This window comes from Andrographis paniculata, unplaced genomic scaffold (genome assembly GCF_009805555.1).
Source record: "Andrographis paniculata isolate CXL003 unplaced genomic scaffold, ASM980555v1 Contig17END, whole genome shotgun sequence".
In the NCBI taxonomy this organism is placed as follows: domain Eukaryota; kingdom Viridiplantae; phylum Streptophyta; class Magnoliopsida; order Lamiales; family Acanthaceae; genus Andrographis; species Andrographis paniculata.
This window is the reverse complement of record NW_026137457.1, coordinates 945,672-959,859: the sequence shown is the minus strand read 5'-3', so window position 1 is coordinate 959,859 and position 14,188 is coordinate 945,672. Positions and strand designations below refer to the sequence as shown.

Here is a 14,188-nt window from a genome sequence, read left to right as displayed (position 1 = left end):
TATGAAATTTATTATTTGGGCCAGTAACTTGTGTGGATTTTAACAAGTGGGCCTTGGGAATATTAAGGCCCAATATCCTTAAGAATTCATTTTATTTTCATTAATAAATAAATCGACAGTAAAATTTCAAGAATTGATGCTATTTTTATTTGGCGTTTATTTATTTATTTGTATAATTGTATCTATATTTTTATTTATTTTCACCTACCAACAGGCAACAAAGTGAGAATTTTATAGGGATAAAAGTGTAGAAGCGAACATTTTTTAGTGACCAAAATTGTGTGTCAGCGTGAGACCGATTTTGGGTTGGACGCATTTGCTGGAGGATATCGAGTTGTCCGAAGCCAATGGCGCTCGTCCCTGCTGCTCCACACCCCAGGATAGCCAACGCCGGAGGGCGCGTCGGATTCCGTGCTGCCTGTTCCTTGATGGCTACTCCGGTTTCAATCGGAGGAAGAGGAGGAGGAGGGTTCACGCGCCGCCGACAACTCTGGCTCCGGGATACTCGGTTGGGCCGCCGGCATTTGTCTCGATCCGGATTTAGCATATCGGCGGCAGCAGCCGCGGAGGAGCAACCTACCTCTTCAGGTGCATTTACTGCTTTGTGGAAAGATTGAGATTTGATTGGTCGGAGAGTGTGTAAGATTCAATGTTGTTTGGCACTTCCTTAACTGAATTTCAGTCGTACTTGTGCTAAAGCTTATGAATTTAGTTGTGCTAAAGCTTGTGTAGTCCATACATGGAGAGTATGGTCCTACTTTGTCAAGGTTAGTGATCTGCAAGAAGTTTAGCAATGAGCTCAATTGGCAACAAAAAAGAGTTAAAAATCATTATGATATGTAAAAATATACATACTTGTGTGTGTATGGATGGATGGAGGGATAGATAGATAGATAGGTAGATAGGTAGATAGATTGTTTTAATTTGATTCTTTGGTTACAATGCAATGTTGAAACGTATCTCTACACTTTAATTGGTGCAAGTGAGAAATCTGTTGGTATTGGTGGTAGCATGGATACTTAGTGTTAAACGACACGACGTTCTATGAGTTAAAACTGCATTACCTGTCTTATGCACTTAATACAAATGATATGATTCGGCACGTGTGTGTGGGTGTGTGTCATAAGTGTTGTGTGCGCTCCATGTGAATAGTGGCATGCTTTTTTGTTGGATGTTACTAATAAGTCTGTTTTTTGGTGCTTTCTGATCACCTGACCACGTCCTTTTAAAATTTTCATATATATTTTCTTCAATATGATGTGTTATAGAAAGTGGTTTCCATTGTTCCCTTAGTATTGATTGTAAATGCATTCAATCTTTTTCTTTTGCAGCTCAGGGTATTGAGAATGTGGTAATTATAGGATCCGGCCCGGCAGGCTACACTGCAGCAATATATGCTGGTAGGGCCAACTTGAAGCCGGTTGTGTTTGAAGGATATCAAGTTGGCGGTGTCCCGGGAGGCCAATTGATGACTACAACTGAAGTCGAAAACTTTCCAGGGTTTCCGGATGGTATTACTGGTCCTGACTTAATGGACAGGTTTCTAGACTTATGACTTGGTTCTTGGATTGATCCTTCATTACCATTGATATTTAATTCTCTAAGTACATTATGAATGAAAAACAATAGTAATTTTTGCTAATGTTTGTTTCATTAGGATGCGGCGACAAGCAGAGCGTTGGGGTGCAGAGTTACATCAAGAGGATGTGGAATTCATTGATTTGAAGAACAGACCTTTTACAGTGGAAAGTGCTGAGCGCAAGGTGATTTGTCTCGTTTTATATGAAATGTTTCAGTGAAGAGTCGGCTGCTGCTCACTTAACAAACTATTTTCCAGGTACAATGCCATAGTATTATCTACGCCACAGGAGCAACTGCCAAGAGGCTAAACTTGCCTCGAGAAGATGAATTCTGGAGCAGAGGAATCAGTGCCTGTGCAATTTGTGATGGAGCATCTCCATTGTTTAAAGGTCAAGTCCTTGCTGTGGTTGGAGGAGGTGATACAGCTACAGAGGAAGCCTTGTACCTGACTAAATATGCTCGTCATGTCCACTTGCTTGTTCGTCGAGACAGTCTCAGGGCATCAAAAGCCATGCAGGACAGGTAAGAAAGATAGGCATCTTTGGCATAGTAAAAATGCTAGTTTTAAATTCTTGTTTTCCTCCTTTTCTGATTTATCTCGCTTTTCCTTTCCTTGTAATACCAAGACTTAATCAACTAAATTATGTTATCGAAAGCGACATAAACTTGCTCTTCCTATTCCATTGAAAAAATTTACTCAAGTACCCTAGTTATTTAAGTTTGAACTCCCCTGAATGTTTGTATAACAGGTTGGTTATGGCGCATGTTTCAGAGTATTCAACAATCCAAACGTCACCGTACACTTCAATGCACAAGTTGTGGATGTAGTGAGCAACCCTAAAGGGCAGATGTCAGGTGTATTGGTTAAAAAGACCGATACAGAAGAAGAATCAATTCTAGAAGCAAGGGGCTTGTTTTATGGAATAGGCCATTCCCCAAATAGTCAATTGCTTGAGGGCCAGGTTGATCTCGACTCCTCTGGCTATGTCTTGGTTGAAGAAGGTTCTGCAGAAACTTCAGTAGAGGGCTTATTTGCAGCTGGTGATGTACAGGTATATTGTTTTTTGGGATGTTTTCTTCATGTTTTGATAATATTGACTTCTTTCACTCCCAAGGGGCGAACAACTGATTAGAATTTTCTCCACAGTTATTTACCATCTTGTTTCTTACCTGTCATTTACTGGTTAAAGTCACGAGCTTCTTTATGAATTATAATCACATCTTGGTGTCTGCACATAGGATCATGAGTGGAGGCAAGCAGTAACTGCAGCCGGTTCAGGATGCATTGCAGCTCTATCAGTTGAAAGATATCTTACAAGCCAAAATCTACTGGTTGAATTTCACCAGGCATCGACTTCTCATTGGCTTCCCCTTTAATTTGCTGTGCACTTCATCCTTTGCTATATTGTCTTGAAACTTATAGAATAACTTATCAAAATAATGTTCTTTTACACATGTTCTTATTACCTAAGATTTTAAATGCCCAAATGCACCGTCTAATTAAACAAGAAGTTGAAATCGTGACACTATACTGATGGAAGTTATCTCATTTCTATTTGCTGCACTTTTACAGCCGGCTCCTGAGGAAGCTAAGAAAGAGCTTACCGACAGAGACGTGCAAGAAGGTTTTGATATCACACTTACAAAGCACAGGGGACAGGTAACCAATCTAAATGGAGACTGTTATCTACTAATATTGTTTGTATTGAACCTTCCATTCTTTATATAATTAAATATTCCCCCATTGCAGTATGCTCTAAGGAAACTGTATCATGAAAGCCCAAGACTTGTATGTGTTTTATACACGGCACCGACATGTGGTCCTTGTAGGACCTTGAAACCAATTCTTAGCAAGGTATACAACCACCAACTCCTAAGTCTAGAGAATCATAGTTCTGTGGCATAATCGCCAGTACTTTGTCTGAGGTTTTAAAAAATTAACACTGTAGAATGAATTTAAACATCCTGGATTTCCTTCAATAAGTTGTCTCGTCAAGAGTGATTGAAAAGATTTGTATTATTGCATGCATATGGTTATGGTGGAGATTCTCCTGAAAATTGCAGCATCTGTTTCTATCCAAAATCAATCAGTTTAACCAAGTGTGTGAAACTGTGATTGTGCTTGGCAGGTCATTGACGAGTACGATGAGGCTGTTCATTTTGTCGAAATTGACATTGAAGAAGATCCAGAGATTGCCGAGGCTGCTGGAATAATGGGCACCCCCTGTGTTCAATTTTTCAAGAACAAAGAAATGATCAGGTTGGTTCTGCTGGATCTCATTCTTTATAATTAAGAAATACAATATCCTCGGTGTGGGAAAATATGCATGCAGTCGTGCTCTAACCGTCCAGAATTCTTACACTAATTACTTAATCTACAGGACTGTCTCAGGCGTCAAAATGAAGAAAGAGTACAGAGAACTCATAGAAGCAAATCAGTGAGCGATGTCGGTGAAGGTGAAAAAAAAAAAAAAAAAAAGAAAACCTCTCTCATGGACCGCCTCAATTCGATTTTTGACATGCATTGCTATCAATGTACCTCCGCCATCTAAATCTGCACACTCATATACAAGCATGTATGTTGTAGAGGCCTTCCCCATTGAATTCTGAATGCACAATTTTTCACATTGTGTCTTTGTCTTTAAAGCTTTATACTCCTACCAGAATAAGCACTGGAGTTATCCTTTCGACACTTTTCACTCAAGTCATCATCGGCCAGCCAGGCAATTGCACCAAATTACTTTGGCTTCAAAGGTACGTCTGCCAAATTCACCATTTCTTGAATCTTAATTAGAGGGCATCCTAATAGAATTTTGTTCTGTTTGGCTTCAAATCTTTGTGGGATCCAAGAACATATTATTTAGTGATTCATCATCCTACATTATTTGGTTTTGTTTTGTTCTATGTTCTTACTTGCCATGTGCACACATAGTAGTTCCAAATTAGTACATTTTCATATCAGTGATGACATCTCACCCACTTCCCTCATCTGGCATTAGGTATCAGTTTCTCTTCCCATGTTTATCAGTTTCTTTCCTTGCATAAGAACACACACAAATACATATGTGGAATGTTTATGGTTATTAAATAATGATGCAAAATAAGCACTCCCCCCAATATTCATAGCTAATTCTCCTGTCATTTGTTTGCTGGGATAATTGATTGTGTAGTTCTACAGTTTGAACATGGCATGCATTTCAATTTTATTTAGGTTAGGATATGTGTGTGTGTATAGATATATAGATATATAAATATATATATATATATATATCTCAACTAGTGCATATCTGAAAATATCTTTAGTTGGTAATATATTATCACATGGTGTTGGGTACTGATTCTACTTCTACTGTTCTTGTTTTACATGCCATTTTAAAGTAGTAAGTAATTATTTTGTGCCTTTGATTGGACTGTAATGGCACTGCTGCAAGTCACCTTATTCTTCTTAGTTTGAGTTTGAATTTTATTTAATAGTATTTTGATATCATATGTTTTTCTATTAAAGTTTTTTTTTTTTGAAGTTTAGATTTATTGTTTGAATGTGGTCATTTTATGAGATAAATAGTTTATTTTTATAGAATTGGCAATTGTATAGTAAAAATATTGAAATTAAATAAAATGTAACATGACTTTGTTTTTAATCAATTATAGTGTAATAAATAACATAAACTTTTTTGTATGATGGTATTGCTGATGGTGTTATAATTATTTAGATTACATTTTGATTCAATCATTATCTTTTCGAGCAAGTTTGATAGGAGCTAATAATTATAATCATTAAAGTATATTGATATTAGTCTTTGATAAAACAATAGTAGAATATGGTACACATGGTTGATTGTTTAATATGATATTTAATTATTATTATTATTGTATATAATGTTCTATATGTATCGAACATAATAAAAATAATTATGAAAGTTAAACAATAAAAACACACGTATGTGCATAAAAATGATTGCCTAAATGATGAAATGTGCGTAAATGTATGGATGCTATAGCAATTTGTTTTTTGTAAGATACAGATACGAAATAAATATTGAAATAAATAAAATTGTCCACTCACAATTCCAATCATAAGAGGTCATTTAACAAACATTAAAAATAACTAAAATTTGTATATTTTAATCTTAAACCTTTTTATTAGGGCATCCCATACCCATATTTTGTGGGAAAATGAATGATTCTATTAGATATTGTTTGATATCTATCTATATTACAAATATTTTTTTTATAAATGATGATGATGAATCGAGATTATTATAATTACGAATTATGTGCCAATTTCCATTATTTTGTACGCGATTGAATCATTTGTGATTAGACAATTATTTTCAATTCCATAACTTTAAATTTTCAGATTAAAAGTGATAATATCACATACTGCGTCTGCTATAGTGATTGATATAAGAACATATATTATCACATGCGTTCTATAGGAGCATTTTATGTGGTAAACAAAAATCTTTTTAGAATATATATATATATATTATATGTAACATCGGGTACAATGTGCTGTTAGCCTAGAAATTCAGTGACTTGTCTTAATTGCTGCTAAATACCATTGGTTAGGATTCTAATTGAAATTAATCATCATTGCACGGTTGCACCAACTTTGAATGAATATAGTGTCTTAACTCTTACAATATAGTAATATATTAATCCATTTATATTTCAAATGTACATTATCTTTAATTTTTTTATTTACTATTCAGATTTTTATAATTCACATAATAGTGAATTATATTTATACTGAATAACATTAATTACTTAGAAAAGCACCCATATATTCGATTCGATACGATACCATATACATATATATGTATATATATTACATGAACACATATATAAGGCTCTAACTACTGTCCAATCCAATAAAATAAATTAAAAAAAAAAAAAGTCTGTGTATTGTAATGTAAGTATATAAAATAAAAATTAAAAATTAAATTCTAAGGAAGAAAATGCTCAACTCGGGTCCGCCATTGCCGTCCGGGTTGAGCATATAAAAGGCCTCCGAGTCACGGCTCCCTACGACTCTCTCGAACCGGGCTCTCATATACAGCAACTCCCCCTCCGCCGCCGCGCCGCCGTCGTCCACCACCGGAATCACGCCGGCCCCCACCGACACTCTCTGCACCGTGCTCAGCACGTGCCAGTCCGACTCGCTGCACTCCCTAGTCACCGCCCCGCCGCACTTCCTCCCGTTACAGTACATCGTCCACGCCGGCTCCCCCAACAGCCTCCTTCCTCCGCCATGGCGGCGGGGCTTCTCGCACTCGAGGGCGATCCTGACGAGACCGGAGGACATCTCCCGGACGAGCGCGGCGGTGGAGACGGCGAACTCGACGAGCAGCGCTGGCTCCGATCTCGGGTCGTCCTGCACGGCGAAGGTCACGTGACCCCTCCGGCGGCCGAAGAGAGTTCCGGTGACCTTCCGGCCGAGCGACGGCGGGATGGGGAGGGGCGTCGGGAGGCCGATCCAGCTGCAGCTCGGCAGAATCGAGGGGAAGCTGAAGATTGAGATCATGGAGCGGAGGAAAGCAGCGACCAGGCCGCCGCCGCCGCGGCCGGAGCTGGAAAGGCGGCGGATGAGGGGACGGCGGCAGAATCCTTCGCCGGAATCATCGCCGGCGGTGTAAGTGAAAGGGATGATTTTGTTAGTAGTGGTGGCGTTACTGGTGGTTCTTGAAAGACTGGTTCCAGTTCCAGTTGCAGTGCCCACCATCAATTCCATTTCTGTTTCTATTTCTGTTCTCCACTCAATCAATTAATCAATCCACCGATGATATATATGAATGTATAATTATATATTGTGTTTTAGAGAGAGAAAGAGTTATGGGGGAAGAAGTGGACAAGCTCGCACACATGCATATATATTTATAGCCTATAGGGGAGGGAGGGAGGAAGTCCTCTCTCTCTCGATTTATATTTTATGTATTATTATTTACGTATTTATGTATTTCTATTATCACAAAGGTCAATGAAAAATTGGATTAAAATACTCCTTCCTTCCGTCCACAATATTTACCCTATTTGAACTTCGCATGAGAATTTCAGGAAAATAATTTTTTAAAAAAATTATTGAGAGTATTTTTGAATATTTACTTAGTAATTAAAGTAAATGAAAAACAAAAATATAATAAAATTAATAGTATTTGTTATAAATTATAAGTGTTAAATAAATAATAATTCATATTGATTTTTTTACTTTTACAGATATACTAATTCTAAATTTAATGGATATACAAAAAAAAGTAGAATAAATTTGACCGAAAGAGAGTAATATTTTATACGATATAAATGGTTTGTTATATTTATATTTAATTTTTACACTTAGACTTATTTATAATATTAATATTTTATATGTAGATAGGTCAATTAATAGATAATTATATTTTTAAATTTTAATATGATTTTATATATAAATGGATGATATGGGTGTAATAATAAATAGAAAGTAAATAAATATATAAGTTATATATAAATACAATTAGTTAAAAGAAAATAATACTTTAAATACTCAATTCATTTCATCAAAAGATTAAAGTATTTTATTAGTAAATAAAGTATGCAAGAATATTTTTAACAAATTTATTATTTTTATTTTATATATAAATTAATGGTATATTTATAATTTTTTAAAAATACTAATATGAGAATATTTTTATAATAAAAATATATAAATATAGATGAGATAGATAAAAATAATTAAATATATACTTTTAAATCAGTTTTATAAAAAAAAAATCTATTTTTTCATTTTGATAATTTTAAAAATACCACAAAATATATACTATTTACAATAATAACGAAGAAAAAATTATGAATATATACTATTTATTTGACATTAAAATTTTTTATAATTTACAATAATAACGAAGAAAAAATTACGAACAATGTAAATCTAACAAAAAAAAAATAGAAAACTTCAAACAGGCAATTATTTTTATATTATATAGTTTTTATATATTTATTGATATAATAAAATAAATAAACTATGCGGCTACAAGTGGAGCATGCAACCATTATGAAAGAAACACGTGCACAGATTGCTCGCGGCATCATCCATATATTTAATCAATTAATAACATCATTTAAGAAATAATGATAGTGTTTTTATTTTTTAGTTTTTGTATGTTTGATTTTTTTTAAAAAAAAATAATAATTATTACATATAATATTTTTAATAAGTTAAACAACCCAATTTATTTATATCTAATAGACATACGTATTGTCCTATAGTTGTAAAAATTACTTAGATTAAAAAAAACTAAATAAAATAACAATTAACGTACGTATACAAATGATATATAATTTCAATGTATATATAATATTAGTCGAAATGCATGGGTGTGTCACGCTTTGATTATTATGGCTTTTAATTATTTGATTATTATATAAAATGTCTTGCCAAAATAATTGACCATTTGTGTGCTATATATATATATATATAGTAAATTAGCTAGACTTTAGATAGTGACATACATTAATCCAATCAAATATATTGTGACAATTTATTTAATTTATTAATCTGAATTAAAACTAAGCATTTGGATGATTGTTGAATGATTACAAATTAATTATAAATTATTTGCAATTTGAGAGATGAGTTTTGTAGCCATTCTTTCATTTGGAAATTGACATGATGAAATTAAAATAAAATCAAAGATAATTGACCTTTGATTAATTTTAAAATTAAATTAAATGAAACTTATGGAGTTTACTGATTGAGGGTGTAAATAATTAAATTAAGGGCGGTTCCAAACAGTTTTGTTTTTACTGAATATTTTTAATTATTTATTAAGGCCAATGAATCCTATTGGTGGCCTACCTATCGCTGCGTGACGTGTACTGCCACGTGGCCTCTTTTTTGCCCATAAACAGACATTTACATCCTTTTTAATATTGGCCAACTTTATTTTTATTATAATAATTAAATATTAGCATTGTTTACTTTTATATATATATAATTTTATTAGTATTCTTAATATATATAATACATATTTTTTATTTTCTTAAAAAAAAAATCAACAATAAATATAAAAGTTTTTTTTTTTTTTTTTTTATCGAAATACAATTTTTTATATCAGGGCAAAAAAATATTCTAAATTAAAATACTAAACATACATTTTGTACTCTATTTTATATTTAACACTTAAGTTGCATTGATAAATATAAAAGATGAAAAAAATTGAGTTTAAAGTAGTAATATATATATATATATATATTAGAACATCTCAAATTAAAATAGCAAAATAATTGAGGAGGAGAGGATAAAATATTAAATCTATATCGAAATGTTGTAAAGTACTACTCCATTAGGTATTGGTTATAGTTTTATATAAAAATATTAGATGGAAGGTTTATTTTATTTTAATGTAAATTGGCAATTAATATTTTTATAGAAAAAATAAATAAATACATAAGCACACCCATAAGCATGAATATTTCTATTTTTTATTTTTATTTTTTATCCTCATTCAATAAAAGAGTAAGAAATAAACTCTATATTTCTCTCTCTCTCTCTCTCTAAAAACAACCTTAATGATACATAAAGGATGATTTGAAATAAAATAAAATAAATAAATTGTAATCTTTATAATATATAGGGAATTGCAAGTTTGCAACACATACAATACACTTAGAGACTATATATATATATATATATTCTTGATCACCTTTTTTTTTTTTTTATAAAGTAGAATAAAATAAACATGAAATATGAGAGCATGCCATTGCATGGACCACCAAGAATGATTATTCTTGATAATAAAAACATAAAAAAACGATATATTGTATAGTATATAATTAAATAATTATTGTCAATATTCATTAAATAGACTAAAAGTATTCTACTTTAAATGGAATTATAAATATAAAGGGCAGTAATATATATGTATTATTTAAAAGACAATAAAAATAAATAAAGTTCAGTAACTTGTGCTTTTGGATTTGATCTTAATTTAATCATTTCAAATTAGGACCACAATTGAATAATAATAATAATAATAATAATATTCATTAGTAAGATCTTTATTTATTTTTTAATAATAATTTCACGCAGTAGGACAGTAGTGACATCTCATGATGACCATTAGCCCTGCAATCTATACTAAATATTGATAATTAATATATAAATTAAGTTTAAACAAAAAGGAAGATTGTAACAATTAAGTTAGGTCAATAATTATACAAATTTGGAGATTGAATAACAAAAAAAAAAAAAAAAAAAAAAGAATTGATATATTGTATTAGATGTAGAAATGTTGGGAAGTAATTGATTTTAAGCAACTAAATAATATTATGGAATTATTGGCACGATACAAGTAATTTAAGAACCAAAAAATAAAAAAAGTATTTTAATCCACTATCATATCATTTTTCTCATCTGTTTCATTTTTCGATATTTTCTTCTTTCCAAAAAGATCCACACATGATAACCTGAAATTAAAATAAAGAAATACAATTAAACATCATAAAAAAACATATTTGGGGGAAAAAATTATAATTTTATTGCCACAATTACACCATTTTGCTCTGAGAGACACAACCCAAACTAATTATACAAAAAGATTTGCTTAGTTTTGATTTGAATTTGATATTTATTAAAATTTATTTTATTTAAAATCATACCAATTGAATAGCGGGAATTTTATTTTAAAACAAAACAAACATTTTTTTTGAGCTATTATGGGTTATTGAAGAATATTAAATATAAAAATTGATAAAAAAATAATAATAATAATAAATTGTGTAATACCTTTAATGACATGTGTATATATAAATATAATATAATGCAAATTATATGAAAACATATCTTTTCTTTATATAGCAAAGACTGTTTATCTTTTTTTTAATTGTGTACCAATTCTATTCTGAAAACAAATAAATAGTAAGAATTAAACACACTTATTTTTTAAAAAGTGCAAAATGAAAATTGGACTTACCCTAAACGCAAAGAAGTATCAGAAGTTCCTTCTTTATCAAGCTTGCAATCAGTCATTAAACTCGAACTCGCACATGGGTCTTTGCTAACAAAGTGATAATTATCGATGCTATTTGCCCTAGCATGGTGTCGAAGCTCCTCAATCTGGCCAAATATTTTATTTATATATATATATATATATATATAACAAAGAATGAAATAAATTCAAATATTATTTGAATCAATGAAAATTACCTTCTCCAGCAGAGTTTCATTCTGATGCACAACTTTCTTCTCCTGTCCAAGATTAAAATTAACACAATTTTCTACTTTGATGTACATAACTTGAATTAAATAAAATAAAAAAAGGAATAAATGTAATGATAATTATGTGTATATGTACAATACATGCCTGCATTCTTGCTTTTTCCAGTTGATCCAACAGTATTTTCTCCTGAGAAAGATAAAAATATATTATAATTACATTATGTTAAAATAGTAATATAAAATAAAATAATTACCTTCTTATCCTTGACTGACATAATTCCATCAAAGAGCTGTTGCTCCAATGCGTGCAGGTCATTGTAATTCATTCCATCCAATTCCTTCCCCATCATTTGCCTTCAATAACAGTGTATTTACTTAATGTAAGCAATTTTCAAAATATTATAATATATACATACATATATATAACTTTCATCAATATTTATATTTCGCAGCAAAAATAATTAAAATTATAAATATTAAGGAAATATATTCTATATATATATATATATGGGTGTGTGTGAGAAAGAGAAATAAATTAGATAAATACAAATGCAAGAATTCTAAAACTAAATTTCTATTTTGAGAATAAAATACAAAAATCTACCAATAATTTGAAATTGAACATAGAATTTGAATTGATCTTTCTTTAAATGTAATCCACTTTGGCACAAGTTCAATGAGATTGTAAATTGTAATTGAAACTCTTATATTTTATTCAATTATTATTATTATTATTATTATTACATATATATATAATTTTCGGTTAATAAACATAAAAAAAATGCACAAAAAACACCAAAAGAACAAACTTTTAAGTACCTTTGCACCAACTGAAGCTTTCCGATTTCTCCTTTTAGGGAAATGATCTCAGCTGAAGATGATTCATGCTGTAAATAAATAAAAATTAAATTGTCAAGAAGAAACCAGATTGCAATAAAACAATAATGTTTTTTTTTTTTAAAAAAAAAAGATCAAATTACTTGATCAGCTGCGTGTTCAACTGTGGCAACTTCTGGACTTTCATGGGTCTGATTGTATCTGGACAGAATATGATCCATACTTTGATATGCCAAAATAAAAAAAAAAATACATACAAATCTCATCAACATTGTGATTTAAAAAATAATAATCAATAAATTAATTAACAAGTATCAGATCATATCAAATAACTTTGGATATTAAATAACCATTGAAAAATTGAAAATTATATAATCCACTGGACATTCTGGACTGACCTAATTTTAACTAATTTGGGCTAAAAGCCCAATTTCTTCCACCACAATCCAATTTCGCTCCACAGATTTTTTTATTTTTTTATTTTTTTATTTTTTTTAAATTTTCATAACAATACAAACAAATATAACGATTTTCGGTTTCACCAAACAATCGGTAATCGGAGATTCAATCGCACAGTTATCGATTGGTAGATCATCGTGTGTTCTACAAATCTACATAGATGTATTCGTGATTGATTTTCAAAATTAATCGAAACAAGCGAGGAAGAGAAAGCGTAAACAAGTTGTATAAACTTACCGCGAACTAGCGTACTCGTAGAGTTTTCCGGTGCCGGAAAAGATGATAACGGCGACCTGAGCATCGCACAGCACGGCTAACTCCTTCGCCTTCTTCATCAATCCGCCGCGCCGCTTCGAGAACGTCACCTGACGACTGTTCACATTCTCGATCCTCTTAATCTCGATTTTTCCTCTCCCCATACTCCCTTCCTCCGATTTCTCTCCCAAATCCAAAACCAACAAATTCGATGTACTTGGAGAGACGGAGGGAGGGAGATTACAATCAATGCACCTTATATATATATATATATATATATATATATATAATAATAAAATATATAATGAAGTAATTTAATTTAATTTATTATATTTGGTAATTAGAAATACATTTTTGGTTGGGGCTTACTATGTATATATATAACAATGTATTGTATAATTTTATGCATATTTAGAAACTGAGAATCCTCTTTTGGGATGTCAAGAATTAATCATGAATCAAAAAAAAAAAAAAAAATTAATAAATACAGTTACTTAATTTCTTAATAAAATCAAATATTTCCCTTTGTGGCGCCTTAGTTACCATACTTATTTTTTTTCTCATTTATTATTATTATTATTATTTTTGAAATAATTTTATTTTGGAGTTTTTTTATTTATTTATATATATATAATAAGGAAAATATATTTTAATATATATGGCTGGTTTTTAGTTGTGAGAATCAAATTTTGTGGTGTGGAAATTGATTTTAATAATATCAATACATTGCTGGAATTGGAAATATTAAATATAGGAAGTTTTATTTATACCAAAATTAATTCTATTAAATTAGCACCGTATATGCGTGTAATTTTGATTAAATATAATATACTTAAAATGTTTATTATATATGTAATAAAATAT

The 14,188-nt window shown here is 30.9% G+C and overlaps 3 protein-coding genes across 4 annotated transcripts; 1 reads left to right on the top strand and 2 right to left on the bottom strand.

Moving 5' to 3' along the window:
- The first annotated feature begins 235 nt into the window (after nucleotides 1–235).
- Nucleotides 236–4,211, top strand: LOC127265673 (thioredoxin reductase NTRC). The gene is made up of 10 exons (XM_051295607.1): nucleotides 236–588; nucleotides 1,332–1,539; nucleotides 1,658–1,763; nucleotides 1,838–2,103; nucleotides 2,354–2,633; nucleotides 2,821–2,928; nucleotides 3,155–3,241; nucleotides 3,332–3,436; nucleotides 3,711–3,841; nucleotides 3,963–4,211. Exons 1-10 carry the CDS (start codon nucleotides 348–350, stop codon nucleotides 4,021–4,023), a joined length of 1,593 nt encoding a protein of 530 aa, XP_051151564.1. The 5' UTR covers nucleotides 236–347; the 3' UTR covers nucleotides 4,024–4,211.
- Nucleotides 4,212–6,247: 2,036 nt separating this feature from the next.
- Nucleotides 6,248–7,405, bottom strand: LOC127265529 (protein MIZU-KUSSEI 1-like). The gene has a single exon (XM_051295354.1). It carries the CDS (start codon nucleotides 7,313–7,315, stop codon nucleotides 6,524–6,526), a length of 792 nt encoding a protein of 263 aa, XP_051151311.1. The 5' UTR covers nucleotides 7,316–7,405; the 3' UTR covers nucleotides 6,248–6,523.
- Nucleotides 7,406–10,834: 3,429 nt separating this feature from the next.
- On the bottom strand, nucleotides 10,835–13,541 carry LOC127265625 (MADS-box transcription factor 23-like). Of its 2 annotated transcripts, none has more exons than XM_051295515.1 (8): nucleotides 13,307–13,541; nucleotides 12,754–12,832; nucleotides 12,593–12,660; nucleotides 12,028–12,127; nucleotides 11,919–11,960; nucleotides 11,762–11,803; nucleotides 11,529–11,671; nucleotides 10,835–11,022 (listed from the first exon to the last, which is right to left on the bottom strand). In XM_051295515.1, the coding sequence occupies exons 1-8, from the start codon at nucleotides 13,486–13,488 to the stop codon at nucleotides 10,941–10,943; spliced, it is 738 nt and encodes a 245-aa protein (XP_051151472.1). In that variant the 5' UTR covers nucleotides 13,489–13,541; the 3' UTR covers nucleotides 10,835–10,940. The 2 variants fall into 2 exon arrangements, with proteins under 2 accessions (XP_051151472.1, XP_051151481.1); XM_051295524.1 differs by having other exon boundaries at nucleotides 12,754–12,811.
- Between the last annotated feature and the right edge of the window lie 647 nt (nucleotides 13,542–14,188).